This window comes from Stomoxys calcitrans, chromosome 1, assembly GCF_963082655.1.
Source record: "Stomoxys calcitrans chromosome 1, idStoCalc2.1, whole genome shotgun sequence".
Lineage (NCBI taxonomy): Eukaryota > Metazoa > Arthropoda > Insecta > Diptera > Muscidae > Stomoxys > Stomoxys calcitrans.
In genome coordinates, this window is record NC_081552.1 from 134,179,465 (window position 1) to 134,195,580 (window position 16,116).

The 16,116-nt window shown below is 39.0% G+C and overlaps 1 protein-coding gene across 3 annotated transcripts in view; it reads left to right on the top strand.

The window, feature by feature from the left end:
* Positions 1-16,116, top strand: part of LOC106092641 (kinesin light chain) — a 220,157-nt gene that overhangs the window by 183,680 nt on the left and 20,361 nt on the right. For all 3 annotated transcript variants that reach the window (XM_059361248.1, XM_059361246.1, XM_059361247.1), the window contains one exon: positions 1,933-2,163. In XM_059361248.1, coding sequence (XP_059217231.1) covers positions 1,933-2,163 — 231 coding nt within the window. The remainder of the gene's footprint in view (positions 1-1,932; positions 2,164-16,116) is intronic.

The window sequence follows — 16,116 nt, forward strand, 5'->3', positions numbered from 1 at the left end:
ATTCATCATTAGCAAAATTGATAATAAATTCACTTATTTTGGGCAATTGAAGAAAATTTAAAGTAAACAAATAATGCAGTTTTATGCAATAGTTTATTTTTCGTAATATGTTTTAAAATAAATTCAAAAAATAAATTTAATTAGCGCAAAAAATGCAATTTTATATAATAACACCAAAAACAGAACAAAAAAAGTATTCATCATTGATGTGCTATCATCAAAGTCAAATTCAAATATTATTTGGGAATCCCCCTTTTCTGTTTTATTTAGTAAAGGAGGCTTTGCCCTTGACAGCAAATATTTAATTTCATTGAAAATATAGTTTTTGTCAAAATGGGTCGTAAGCAAAACGAGGTTTCTGATGAGGTAAAAGTTTTGATAATAAAACACCACAGGAATGGTTTAACTCAAAAAACTATCAGTGAAATATTAAATAGACCACGATCTACTATATAATCCATCATCAGAAAGTGGACAGAAACGAAAACTGTTGACAATAAACCAAGATCTGGTCGACCAAAAGCACTTTCAGTTGGAGATGTGCGTTGGCTAGTGCGGCAAGTTCAGAAAACTCCGAAGACAAATGCGACCATTCTTCGTAAAAACACTATGGAATATTTAGGGAAGGAAGTTACTACACAAACAATTCGAAATACACTCAAAAGGCATAGTTACAGAGGAAGAACTGCACGTAAGAAGCCCTTTATAAATAAAATAAACCGAGTGAAAAGGCTAAACTTCGCAAAAATGTATGTAAAACAGCCCGAATCATTTTGGAAAACAGTCATTTTTGCAGACGAGAGCAAGTTTAATCTTTTTGGGTGCGATGGAAAGGTCATAGTGTACAGAAAACCAAATACAGAGCTTGAAGAACGAAACACAGTTGCTACTGTAAAACATGGTGGAGGTGGTTTAATGGTTTGGGAGTGTATGGCGGCTTCAGGAGCGGGAAATCTTGAAATTATTAATGGAGTAATGGATCATAAGTATTACATTGACATTTTAAAGAGGAATTTAAAAGATAGTGCTGTAAAACTTGGGCTTGGTAATAACTTTCAATATTATCAAGATAATGACCCCAAACATTCTGCTTTAAATACCAAGATGTGGATGCTGTATAACTGCCCCAAAGTCATTAAAACTCCTCCTCAAAGTCCCGACTTGAACCCAATTGAACATCTTTGGGAACATCTCGAAGGCAAATTGAGAACGCGCAATTTTTCGAGCAAGAGTCAAATGCAACAGGTGATAATGGAGGAATGGACTAATATAGACCAAAATATAACCGCTAAATTAGTCCAATCGATGTCAAACCGTTTAAAAGAAGTTATAAGACGCGGTGGTCGAATAACAAAGTATTAATTTTTTTAAATTATGTTATTTATTTTTTTGTTTTTTTGCAATGATGAATACTTTTTTTGTTTAATTTTTTGTGTTCAGCTGTAAAATGGCCCTTTTTGTTCCAATAAATACTATTTTTTTCTTTAAAAACAATGAAATTGTGTACATATATATCACACAAGCACTACTGCATCATTAGTTTAATATGTTTTTATTCCAATTGTCTTTTGTAGACTTATTAAAAAAAAAACATTGAATGATGAATACTTTTTTTGACCGCTGTATGTTTGACATAATTTCACAGCGATTTAAATTAATTTTAGAAATAATCAGGTATGGTTTTAATGAAAGTTGCAATTAAACTTACTTTGACATTTTAGTCCATTGTGATACCACATCCTTAGTAAACATGCCAATTTTTAACCTTTTTTTGCCTTTGCGGAACAGGTACACACAATGTTCTATTGTTTCCTCTTCATCGACTATCTATTGTAACAACTTTGCACAAAACTATATGTTATGAAAATTCTTCTTTATATAGCTATATGCTAGAATGACTCACTGATTACAAAAATAATTTTTTTCGTCTAGGTTGCTGAAGAAAGAGAGGAGCATAAATATGATAATCGCGAAAATACGCCTTATGGAGAGTACGGTGGATGGCATAAAGCTGCGAAAGTCGATTCTCCAACTGTCACTACAACTTTGAAAAATTTAGGAGCACTTTATAGAAGACAGGGCATGTTTGAAGCTGCCGAAACATTGGAAGATTGCGCACTACGTAGCAAAAAGGAAGCGTTGGATATTGCAAAACAAAATAAGGTAAGACCCATACTTTATATATTCGGAGCAAATCTAGTTATAGACGGTAAATCACATTAGATTAGATGTGCTGTATTTGACACACGCCCAAGTCACTTATAATTGTAACCGGAACTTCATATAATTATAACTACTTGGAATTGTTTTTATTCAATGGGAAATTCCATATCTGGACTATGATACATTATAGATCGTGTGCTATACGGGTCTTTCCTAAGTTAATTGCTATTTCTTATGGAATTAAATTAATTTACAAGTTCTCAATTTCTGATTTAATTGATATCGTTCCTATTAACGAGAGAAGTATAAACAGGTTAGTTATATAACATCTTAAATGAAATTAGAGTATTTTGCAATGAGCCAAAACAAATGTGAGAGGTTTATCTAATATTTTTGAACAGATATGTGTTTTTTTCTTTGAACCCAGAGGGTTCAACATACGATCAATTAGTCTCCTTTGCCCTAGGAAGCCGGGAACGACGATAGTCAAGTAGACACTACCAAAGCAATAATATAGATAATTATAGAATATCCAACTATCAAAACATCTACATGGACACGTAGTGGCTACTTCTATGTTCAAAGATCTGTTGATTGCGCAATTTGTTTTTGTAACTTCTAATCTAATATACCTCTACTCCCTTTGAAGGAAAAAATAATTTTAGTAATTTAGTGCATAACACTCCGTAAAAGCTAAATAATAATTAAAGTGGTATTCGCGTTCCACATTTTTATATGGTGGTTGATATGATACATCCCCATGGGTATACAAATCTTGTAATTTCGTAATCTCCGTTCGAAATATTGGTCTCCGACCCTATGAAGTATATATACGGTCCTAACTTCCGTCTATCGAAATAATAAAATAGCGGTCGAACGAACATTTTTAATTAAATTTAGTTTCGATTTTTCTTGCCGGATATGAAGAATTTCGAGTGAAAATGTGAAAGGTATTTAATACTTTAAAATTTTTTCTTTCTCTCTCTCGTTTAAAATTTAAATACCTTATTTTGTAGAGGACATCTTAGCAGACCGTGTCGTATAAACCGCCAACTGACAAAAACTTTGTTTTGTATATTAATAAAATAATCTAGCTGTACCTGAAACATGTGAAACGTGACGAAGTCGTTTGAGTTTAAACGTCTGAAGAAACCAGAACTTTTGTTGTACTATTTTAAAAATGCGAAAACGAAAAACTTAAAAACATATGCACATTAAAAAAAATTGTTTGCAAGTACAATTTTTATATTTCGCGTAGGTAAATGTTCATAAATATCAATATTTTTATTAGAAACCAAAAAAACGAAGCGCTGGAGTATGTGCGAAAACTGTATTTATTAATTGGAAAAACTAACAGCAGTCATAAACAAAATTCCCGGAAATTATAGAAGCACCAAAATAAATAAATTAAAAAATTTGATTTTTTTTTGTACATTTACAGTTTTAATGGTAAATGAATTCGACAATAACAATATTGTGGATCCTTTTTTTTGCCGTCAAAGAAAAACTTGTAGAAATTTTGGAATATTGTCATTAACGAATATAAGAGGTAAACTGTCCACTAAAGTATTAAAAAGTAACCTCGAAAAACCTAAGCCAGGAATTCCATGCTACTAACAAAATGTTTAATTGTTATCTATTCCACTCCCCTAAGTCGGGTCATATGTGCCGGTTTCTGTTAGCCAGGAAAGCCGGGCTACAACATGGGAAATTCTCCAACATCTCATCATTTCCCCAAATGCCCTACAAATGCTTTCACTTGGCGCACCTATTTCGGCTAAGTGATTTCAAAGCTTAAATGTCCACTTATGATGCTGAAAGCTAATCCTTTCAGTAATAGCCATGTCTTGTCACGATCCGGATCTTCTCATAGGATTTTCGTCGTATTAAATGCGCATTCGTCACCCACGCCCTTAACTTGGACTGTGTCGCTCCGAAAGGCTTCGGCTCTCAAGTTTGTTGACGGCAATCCTCTGCCCTTTATTCCAAAATCATCTGCTCTCTTATTTTCCCTTCCACCGCTATGGCCCAGCACCCAAACAATGTGGATCGTGCCATTCTCGGAGAAGGCGATAAACTCCTTCTTACACGCCAAGACTTCGGGAGCTTACCATCCTTATTGTTATTGCCCTGATGGCCAGTTTACTGTCCCTAAAGATGTTCACACTCAATGTTATTGCGTGAACAACACGCTAGGCATCTTAAAATCGACTTTCGACTAATAGATTAGTCGACTTTCTGTAAAAAAGTCGAAAAGTGGAATCGACTTTAGCTGTCTTAAAATCCCAGCGGCGGAATTACATATCGCTCCCAACATGAAGGCATATAAATATATCTCTTTTTGGAGTCAATCCACCATCAGGCCCAACTTTTCAAAATATGCATGAGCGAAAATGCTCTTACCCCTACCCACACAACTTCACAAAATTGTTGTTTTAATATGCCTGCTTACCGGCTCCAAAAGATGCGATACTCACTGCTCCTTCATTTCTTAAAGTAGGGCAGTAAACATGCCTCAATTTAAGCTCATAATTATCCAATGCACATTAATTTTATTATTCTCTTCTACGCTGTATATAAAAACAAAGCATGATTTATTGACTGATTGATCACTGCCCAACCTAAAAGGCTTAAGCTAGAATTATGAAATTTTGCACGAATGTTGGTTGTTGTTGTTGTAGCAGTTTATTGTGTTCTATCTTTCGTCTGTTTGATTCTGTTGAGTGTCAAGACCCAGGAACTCTGCGACTAAGATGGGTTGCGTCCACAGGGATCTGGGTCTGAGTCGAGTGGGACTGGCCGGGCAGTTAAACAGGTGACGTGTATCGTGCGGTCCCCGGTTACAATCGGGACATACATCTTGCACTTCGGCATCAATCCTAGCTCTGTGGGAATTGAGGCGGCTGCATCTGCCGGAACGTAATTGAGCCAGAACCACTCTGGTTTGCCGGGGAGGTCGATTTCTTCGGGTGCAATGGGGGGCGGTCATTATCCAAGGACTACATTCACCCGGTAGCCATTTACCGCATCTGCTACCGTGTCCGCTTGATCTAGAGGTTCTCTCTCTCTCTTGTAGCGCTGAACCTCGCGCTCTAGATCATGTAGATCTACCTTAAGGCTTCTGGGCTGTGGATATCTATCTACAAGATGATGATTTGGATGGTTTCTGCGATAGCAGCCCAAAATGTATTGTTAGACAGCAATTAGTTATGTCTTCGCACTGGTAGGATCTTTGTCTCCTGATGGAGGTGGTCCACATGAGAACTGAGGAGACAGCCCGTCGCAGTTCGGAGGGCGGCATTCTGACAGATCTGATTATTATTCCACTGCGTGTCACAAAGCTGAGACCACACTGGCGCTGCATAACTTACAACATACTGGCCAATTGCTTTGTACGTGGTCAACAAGGTTTCTTTGTCTGCACCCCAAGTGCTGCCAGCAAGTGACTTGAGGACCTTGTTTCTACTTTTGACTTTTTTGCAGATTGCTGTGGCATGTGGGGAGAATGTGTAAGGGCTGTCAAATGTGACGCCAAGTATTTTGGGTCACTTGATGGTCGGAATCATTTCTCCATCGACCATCACAGTCAGCTCAGTATTCGTCTCACGCGTATTTGTAGTGAACAGTGTGGCTGAAGATTTGGTGGCGGATATCTTCAGATTTCTTGCAGCGAAATATGAGGCAAGTTCGTTGAGGTAGACGTTCAACCTATCGCAGATGTCATCAATGGGTGGGGGGCCTGATGCCATGATCGTACAATCGTCCGCATATGATACGATCTCTATGCCGTCTGCAGGGGGTGGAATGGAGGATAGGTAGAGGTTAAACAGTGCCGGAGATATCACCCCACCTTGGGGAACTCCCTGTTTCACTCACTCTACGGTGTTTCGACTTCATATCCCTAAATTCCACAAATGACTGGCGACCACACAGATAATTCGCGACCCATCGTTTCAGGCCTGGAGGGACGTGTTGGCGATGTCCTCAAATAATTTGGCATGGCTGACCGTTTCGAATGCCTTCGATAGGTCCAGTGCCACGAGGACCGTCCTATCACATGGCCTGGGCTGATTGAAGCCACGGCAAATGTGTGTGGTGATGTCGTGCAAAGCTGTTGTTGTGCTGTGCAGTCTCCGAAATCCATGTTGATGCTCGGCGAATGGAAATTCTCCTACGAGGCTCGGGAGGAATAATGCCTCAAGCGTCTTTGCCACTGGTGAGAGAAGGGAGATCGGTCTGTACGACTCCCCCAAACTCGGGTCTTTTCCAGGCTTCAGTAGCGGGATCACTCTGCCCATCTTCCAGACATCGGGAACTATAAGAGTGTTTAATGACAGGTTGAGGACAGTGGTAAGATACTCAACTCCAGGTAAATCCAGATTCTTCAACATCAATGTAGAGATTCCGTCGGAGCGCAACGCCTTATAAAATTTGGCGCCACGGATGACATTCGTAACTTCGCCCACGGTAAATTGTGATGGCTGTTCATCGGCTCGGAGACCACGAATATGGCGAATGGCTCTACTCCTTGCCCTGTCTCTTTCGGGATGCACAATAAATTGACGGTTGAACAACCTGGCGCATCTCTTCGGATCAGTCACGGTTATCTCGCCAAAAATGACTGAGGTCCTGTCATCCCGTCTACCGGGGTTCGAGAGTAACTTAACAGTGGCCCACAGTTTGCCTACACCGGTGCCTAAGGTACAATGCTCCAAGTGTTCCAGCCACAAATTCCGCTTATGTTCGTTTACTACCCTGTTTATTTCCAGATTCAGCTCGCTGATTCTGGGGTTAGCGGGGTCCATAGCACGAATCCCATCACGCTCGTCTGCGAGTACCACTGCTTGCGCCGGGAAATTGGGTCTCACTTGGCTGCTGCGTTAATGATGTCTCGGAATTTCCTCTCGGCCACAAGCACATCAGAGGGGGGTGGCAGTTCACTGAAGCGGCGATTGGTATACTCTCTGAAGCCAGTCCAATCGGCCTTCTTATAATTGATAAACGTCCGGCGCTCAGAGGTTATGAAGTCGGATGGTCGGTCGATGTGAGAATTATGGGGAGGTGGTCTGACCCCAAAGAGATGACGGCTTGCCAGGATACGTCACTTAGGAGATCAGGGGATGCAATTGAGATGTCTGGCGAGCTGCTGCACCTCCTCGTAATCCTAGTGGGGCATCCTCATTCACTGTGCAAAACGTGGAGCTATCTATCGGCTCTGCCAAAGCTATGCCACGCTGGTCGTTACCTAGGGGAGAATGCCATGACGTGTGATGCGCATTAAAATCCCCTAGAAATAGACGATTATGGCCAGATAGCAACCCACTTATGTCGGGGTTGTAAGCCTGGCCATTTATCGGGATGTGCCTCTCCCATGACGAAAAAAGACCAACACGTACACTGAGGTGGCAGCTCTTGCCGAAGAGGATTCCATCGGGTCAATCCGGTGTGTACAACCGGCTGCCATGGGATTGAATGTTGGTCTTAGGCCGTAGACGCGGAATAAGATTGGATTTGGCGCTATATTACGAAATGGTGCATGTTTGTGCAGTGTGAACGGAAAGTGGTGGGAGAATGATTTTGGGCTCAAATTAAAAAGCTCTTGAAAAATTGGAATAGTGAAAAAAATCTTCCAAAATAGTACCGGAAGTGGGAGAAATAGAACTTTCAGTGCTGTAACACTATTTTTTTAGAAGAGTTTTTGGAAATTTTTACATTTAGGTATAAAAAAAGTACCAACTATTTACAAATTTGTCTTAAACGACCTCTGCTACAAAATAATGAGGATGAAAAAAGCAATGGAAAAATAGTACTGGTAATGGGAAAAAACGTAGGTTTAGTACCGCAATTGGTACCATTTGGTACTTTCTTTACAGATGGAGTTAGAGGTCTAAAATTTGGCATGTAGGAACAACTAGGAAATATTTGATGGGTGACTAAATAATCTATTCACGACTCGAAATTTGGAACTTTCTTTACAGATTGAGCTAGAGGTCTGAAAATTGACAAGTAGGCACAAGTAGGCAAAATATGTTAGATGTCTAAATGATCTCTTTAAAATTTAAACATGTTGGTACCAAAATTGGTACAATTTGGTACTTTTTTTTTTATAGATGGAGCTACAGGTCTAAAATTTGGCATGTAGGTATAACTAGGAAAAATATGATGGTTGCCTAGGTAAGGATTAAAAGATGATGCGGATATTTATCCGCCCCATGCAACTATGGACATACACCTAAGCCAGTTATTGGCTTGTTGTGCGTTCTAAATACTAACAAGTAAAAGCGTGCTAAGGGCCGAATCTTATATACCCTCCACCATGGATCGCATTTGTCGAGTTCTTTTCCGGGCATCTCTTCTTAGGCAAAAAAGGATATAAGAAAAGATTTCCTCTGCTATTAGAGCGATATCAAGATATGGTCCGGTTTGGACCACAATTAAATTATATGTTGGAGGCCTGTGTAAAATGTCAGCCAATTCGAATACGAATTGCGGCCTTTGGGGGCTCAAGAAGTAAAATAGAGAGATCGATTTATATGGGAGCTGTATCGGGCTATAGACCGATTCAGACCATAATAAACACGTATGTTGATGGTCATGAGAGAATCCGTCGTACAAAATTTCAGGCAAATCGGGCTCAAGAAGTCAAGATCCCAGATCGGTTTATATGACAGCTATATCAGGTTATGAGCCGATTTGAACCATACTTGGCACAGTTGTTGGATATCATAACAAAACACGTCGTGCCAAAATTCATTCAAATCGGATAAGAATTGCGCCCTCTAGAGGCTCAAGAAGTCAAGACCCAAGATCGGTTTATATGACAGCTTTATCAGGTTATTTACCGATTTGACCCATTCTTGGCATAGTTGTTGGATATCATGACAAAACACGTCGAGCGAAATTTCATTCCAATCGGATAAGAATTGCGCACTCTAGAGGCTCTAGAAGTCTAGACCCAAGATCGGTTTATATGGCAGCTATATCAGGTTATGGACCGATTTAAACTATACTTGGCACAGTTGTTGGATATCATAGCAAAACACGTCGTGCAAAATTTCATTCCAATCGGATAAGAATTGCGCACTCTAGAGGCTCAAGAAGTCAAGCCATTTACAATACCAACCGACCTACACTAATAAGAAGTATTTGTGCAAAATTTCAAGCGGCTAGCTTTACTCCTTCGGAAGTTAGCGTGCTTTCGACAGACAAACGGACGGACGGACATGGCTAGATCGACATAAAATGTCGCGACGATCAAGAAAATATATATGCTTTATGGGGTCTCAGACGAATATTTCGAGTATTTACAAACAGAATGACGAAATTAGTATACCCCCCATCTTATGGTGGAGGGTATAAAAACAAGAAATTAAAATATAAAAAAGCGTAGAAATCACTTTTAAAAAAAATGTTAAATGAGAAATACATAAAAAATTGCGCCGAATTTTCTAAAAATAATTTAAAGAAAAAAAATGGCCGGCCGTGGGAATCGAACTTGGGTTTGCGGTAGAAAAGGAATTGGATAGTACATGAGCATTTTTTCCCTTGGCGTATTGCATGCACCTACGTCTGCCTGCAAACTGCAATCATGGGATATGTTGTTGTATTTTGTTGTTAAGTTAAAGTAAACCTTTTGCCGTTCATTACATTAACTGTGTGGTGGCTGAGTTGCTAGAGTATGCGCTTTACATTTGAAGGAACCTGAGTTCTAATCACGCTGACAGCAAAAAGTGGACTTCAAAAAATGTTGAAGGGGTCTAAAAATAATAATTAACACGCAAAATAAGATTGCCTAAAATTAAAAAAAAATTTTTTCTATTTTTTGCTTTTTAGGTTATGCAAATATTCCATTTTTCGCAGTGCTGCAAAAACAGCTTTAACAGCAGCCATTATTTAATTGGTGCTGTTGCAGCGCACTGCTTTTGTAGGGCTCGTAAATGGACATATTTTGCAGGCCCTTCATCAGGCGTATATCGAGCAATGGGAGGTGCATGACATCGTGCCAATGACACACAATGTTATTTTGAAATGGTGTTTACATTTGTGTGGAGGTATTGGTAACTGCCTTTGCAGGCACATGCGTATGCGTATGCAAAGGCAGTTACCAATACTTCGTTACCAATACTGTCGAACTGGGATGTCGAATAATCGACTTTGAAGGGGAAAAAAGTATAAAAGTCGTTCCCTGCTTCGACCAAGGGGTTTTTTTGCTATGGTGCAATATTTGCCCCTTAAGCCCAGTATGTACCTCAGGCGATATTTTCTGTAGCAAACACATGGTGACAAAAATCATGCATTCGTTTGGCCAATCTGCCACACTTTTTTGTGATAAAGTACGCATTTATCAAAATTAAGCTTTATTTTGTATAACTAAATACATTATGTAAAATATAATCAAAGCAATAGTTTTCTTTTCAGGACAAGGCCCGAAGGACAACGAATGATAGATGGTCACAATATAAAAAATTTTTTTGACTTTCTCAGTAGTAAGATTATATAAAAGCTTTTTTAAATGAATTCACGTTGTCAATTCATTGAATTGATGAGGGCAGGGTGTTCCATAAACGGATTGCGTTAGTAAGATATTGTCATTTTGTTAACTGCAGGCGATATTGAGGCACCAATGCTATGCGAGTTGTTCTCCCCAAATGCACCTTTCGATACAGATATTCCGGGCATTTTTCATATTATTTTATGCAAAAGTAACAAAATCGCGGTAGTTTTTAACTAACAACACAGCAGAGTCAGAAAAGTAAAAATGATCAATGAGTTTTGAGCACAGTTCATCATGGTTAACACTGTTAAATGCTTTTGATTGATACCTGTCCGTCATCAATACTTGATCTGATATCTGCAATACGGATTATGGCAGTAACGCAGCTGTGTCATAGCTTGAAGCCAGACTGTTTGCTGGATAAGAGGCTATACTCGTTAAAGTATATACTAATTTGATTGCATTTTTTGATTTCGGCACTGGTATTACTTTTGAATGTTTCCATGTGGATGGATATTTGCCAGTCGTTAAAATGGTGTTGAATAAGTATGTAATATATGACAGTGTATTCGGCAAGGTAGATTTTATGAATGAAAGTATGCGTTCACTTCATCAGAATTTGCTTCAATTTCGTCTGGTGGACTGGACCCGATGCCAATTTCTCTTATTGTTTTCCACTTTATTTCGAATCTGTAACCACGCGGAATTTTCCAATTTCATCAGTTTAATAAAAATCATATATTCTGCTCCAATCTATGTTGTGTATTTCGCAGACAAGTGCATTATAATTTATATTATATATGATATAACTTGCTTTTTTTATTCTAATGTGTACACGGCATTATATTTTAGAAATATAAGATCGTGCTTAGAAAAAGAGGGGACGCTATGCTGATCGTATTACAGTAAATTATCTGACTTCGAAACAAGAAAAATATCAATCAGGCTGTTTGCAGTAGTTGTATTGTATAATGGGTTGGGGTTCTATAAGTTTTTTTCTCCTTTAACAGATTGGAATTGCGTCAGCTATTATTACATCATCGTAATGAACAGAAAGATCAAGAATTGCATCAAAGATGGATTCATACGGTACACGACAATTTGGTCTATACTGTGCATATATGCATAAAATAATATAAATAAATAATATAAAAAGAAAATGCATTGACGTATGATGGCAATTTCAACAAACATTAATTCCGTTTTCTCGTTTTGTTCAGATTTAAAGATGACTTTACATGGTTAGGTTAAATTAGGATGAAAAAAAGGCTAGGTGCGGATATTAATCCCGTCCATGCAACTATAGATATACACACAGCAATCGGTTTGCTGTGCGCTCAACAAATTAAAAAGTAACTTCGAAAATGAAAATTTTAAGTTAGGAATTCCGTTCTTCTTACAAAATCCTTAATAGTTTTCCATAACACACCCCTAAATTGGTTCATGTCTGGTATTATGTCTCCACTTAAGTACCGGTGTCTTAGGCGCGAAAGCCGGACAATGACTGGAAATGCCCAACGTCGTATCATCTTCTCCACATGCCCTACACATTCTATCCCTTGCCACACCGATTTTGCATAAGTGAGCTCGTAGTTCTATATGACCCGTTACTATACCAAATGCTATACTGACCCCCTTCTTAGCTCCTTTCAGCATTACCTGTGCGTTCGTCGCCCACGCCCTTAAATCTGAATGCGTCGACCCGAAAGGCTTCCAGTTAACCAAGTTTATTGACGGCAGTCCTCTGGCCTTCACCGCCAAATCGTCTGCCCTTTCATTCCCCCTTACTCCGTTATGGCCCGGCATCCAAAGATGTGCATTTTGCCATCCTCAGAGAAGGCGTTAATCTCCTTCTTACACTGCAAGACTATATGGATTTATATGACGGTGTTGCTATATTCAGTGCCGCGCATATACCATTAAAAATCTGATTCAAATTCTCTGCCATTAACACGAAGATTGCATGAGACCGCCAAGTTTTCTTGTTTTACCAGATATACTTTAAGATTTTTTATATTTTTCATGCTAGTATTTCTGCACATCCAGTTTCTAATTTCTGTAATCGTTCATCCATTCCGCTTACTTTTGTCTCAGTACGTTGTATGTGAGAATCTACGTAATTTAAGAGTTTCAGTTCCACTTTTTCAAACATGTGCGCCTACGACGCCGAACACCTGGGTTCAAATTCCGGCGTGAACATCAGAAAATTTTTCAGCGGTGGTTCTCTCTGTACTCGAAGATGGCTGGTGCGATGAAGTGAACAATTTTGTGCACTCTTATAGTAACCTAAACACAAAAGTTTGATATCCATTGTTCCATGGGTTTGTATTTATCGACCATTGTAATATGGGGCTCATATAAATAGTATTTGAGAGTAGAGCACGAACCTTAAATTTACTTTAAGGGCCAAGTGTCTGGGTGACGAACCTATCCGCAAAAACCGACATATTTACCCATCATGTCAAAACTCATCCAAACTAATGCTGGCCCTGGCATTATCTCAGTGGGAAAAGAGGGCGACTTCCAGGCCTCATACCATTCCTTGCTTTGCACCCGTAAGACCGGATCTCCGATTTCCATGTTTATATATTTTTAACATTGAGTGCCATTACTTGTCTTGGTTAGTACTCGTCTACCACGGTTAGTACTTATTACTTATTACTGCTTAAAACTTCAGAAGTTCAAAATATACTCACATGTGTCCCATACATTTATGAGGTACTTCAGAAGAAACACATAAAGACGGTAGAGGCATCCCTTGTCAAACTTTCAGAAGTTACAAGGTGGCCGATATGACCTTGGTAAGAAGGCTTTTAATATTGCCAATACATTGCAACAGACAACAAGACGACCAATAAAAAAAATTGAAGAAAAAATTCGTTGAGCGGCAACCTGAATTGATTTACGTCGTTCTCCCCACCTCGCTTTTTGAACAACATCAATCCAGCAACGCACACCCGCAGACATTTGTCATCTGCAGTTAATCAATCCTCTTTCCTTTTTGCAGTAATTTTAGAAAATAACCCTAGACTTTTCCCAGCAGACTTTTTTCACTGCAAGTTTTTTTAATTTGTTTTAATTTTTTATCAGCAAATTAAGAATAAAATATATCTCTCCAGTCACCAAATGCATAGTTTGCAAACGCGATTCCAGGATTCTTACCCCCGTCATGGATTACGATGTCTTGGAAGTAGGATTACGATGTCATCGAGAACAAAAGCCCTGAAAACGAACGCAAAAGACAAAGGCGTGATGGCTCCATTGCACCGCAAAATGTCGACATATCCCAGCTAAATGAAGGAATTTTGACGAACAACATTAACGATCAATATAGATTTGCTTTACTTGGTGCGCATGGTGTGGTGCTTTGACACAATTTACGCCTGAATCCAAAATGGTTCCTGAATCAAAAAAGAAAAATTGGTTCCCGTCAATTTTTCTTTGAAATGTTATCATAAAATAGTTGGTGGATGATTTACGCTCCAAGATCCCGGACAGCTTTTTCAAAGTTAACAAGCCTCATCATCGAGAACAAAAGCCCTGAAAACGAACGCAAAAGACAAAGGCGTGATGGCTCCATTGCACCGCAAAATGTCGACATATCCCAGCTAAATGAAGGAATTTTGACGAACAACATTAACGATCAATATAGATTTGCTTTACTTGGTGCGCATGGTGTGGTGCTTTGACACAATTTACGCCTGAATCCAAAATGGTTCCTGAATCGAAAAAGAAAAATTGGTTCCCGTCAATTTTTTCTTGAAATGTTATCATAAAATAGTTGGTGGATGATTTACGCTCCAAGATCCCGGACAGCTCTTTCAAAGTTAACAAGCAAGGACGGGCTAACGTTGGCGAAGCCGACCTTTTGATATGATGATAATTTAAAATTTGCTTAAATTTGATATGCAGAATTTCGATCAAAATCCGCACATTTTGGGCCATAGAGTAAATCGTTGTGCAAATTTTTTAGAAGATAGATAGATAAATGGGTAAGCAAATGCCTTAAAAGTAACAAGTAAAAGCGTGCTAAGTTCGGCCGGGCCGAATCTTATATACCCTCCACCATGGATCGCATTTGTCGAGTTCTTTTCCCGGCATCTCTTTTTAGACAAAAAAATGATATAAGAAAAGATTTGCTCTGCCATTAGAGCGATATCAAGATATAGTCTTGTTTGGGTTTGGACCACAATTAAATTATATGTTGGAGGCCTGTGTAAAATGTCAGCCCATTCGAATAAAATTTGCGCCCTTTGTGGCCTCAAGAAGTAAAATAGAGAGATCGATTTATATGGGAGCTGTATCGGGCTATAGACCGATTAAGACCATAATAAACACGTATGTTAATGGTCATGAGAGAATCCGTCGTACAAAATTTCAGGCAAATCGGATAATAATTGCGACCTCTAGAGGCTCAAGAAGTCAAGATCCCAGATCGACTTATATGACAGCTATATCAGGTTATGAACCGATTTGAACCATACTTTGCACAGTTGTTGGATATCATAACAAAATACTACGGGCCAAAGTTCATTCAAATTGGATAAGAATTGCGCCCTCTAGAGGCTCAAGAAGTCAAGACCCAAGATCGGTTTATATGGCAGCTATATCAGGTTATAGACCGATTTAAACCATACATGGCACAGTTGTTGGATATCATAACAAAACACTTCGTGCAAAATTTCATTCTGATCGGATAAGAATTGCGCACGCTAGAAGCTCAGAAGTCAAGACCCAAGATCGGTTTATATGGCAGCTATATCAGGTTATGGACCGATTTGAACTATACTTCGCACAGTTGTTGGATATCATAGCAAAACACGTCGTGCAAAATTTCATTCCAATCGGATAAGAATTGCGCACTCTAGAGGCTCAAGAAATCAAGACCCAAGATCGGTTTATATGGCAGCTATATCAAAACATGGACCGATATGGCCCATTTACAATACCAACCGACCTACACTAATAAGAAGTATTTGTGCAAAATTTCAAGCGGCTAGCTTTACTCCTTCGGAAGTTAGCGTGCTTTCGACAGACAGACGGACGGACAGACGGACGGACATGGCTAGATCGACATAAAATGTCGCGACGATCAAGAATACATATACTTTATGGGGTCTCAGACGAATATTTCGAGTAGTTACAAACAGAATGACGAAATTAGTATACCCCCATCTTATGGTGGAGGGTATAAAAATCAAATTGTGTTTGTTTGGAGGTTTGTTTGTTTGTGTGTTCCTTATAGACTCAGAAACGGCTGAACCGATTTCTTGAAATTTTCACAGATGGTGCATAATGGTGCCGTGAATATAGGGTACTACATTTTTTGATATCTGAAGTGGGGCGGACCCTTCCCCTTACCCTAATTTTCAGAAACGCAAGATTTCGGAGATGGGTGGTGCGATTTAAGCGAAATTTTGTGTGCTCTCATATAGTACCCTAGAAATAAGACCAATCAC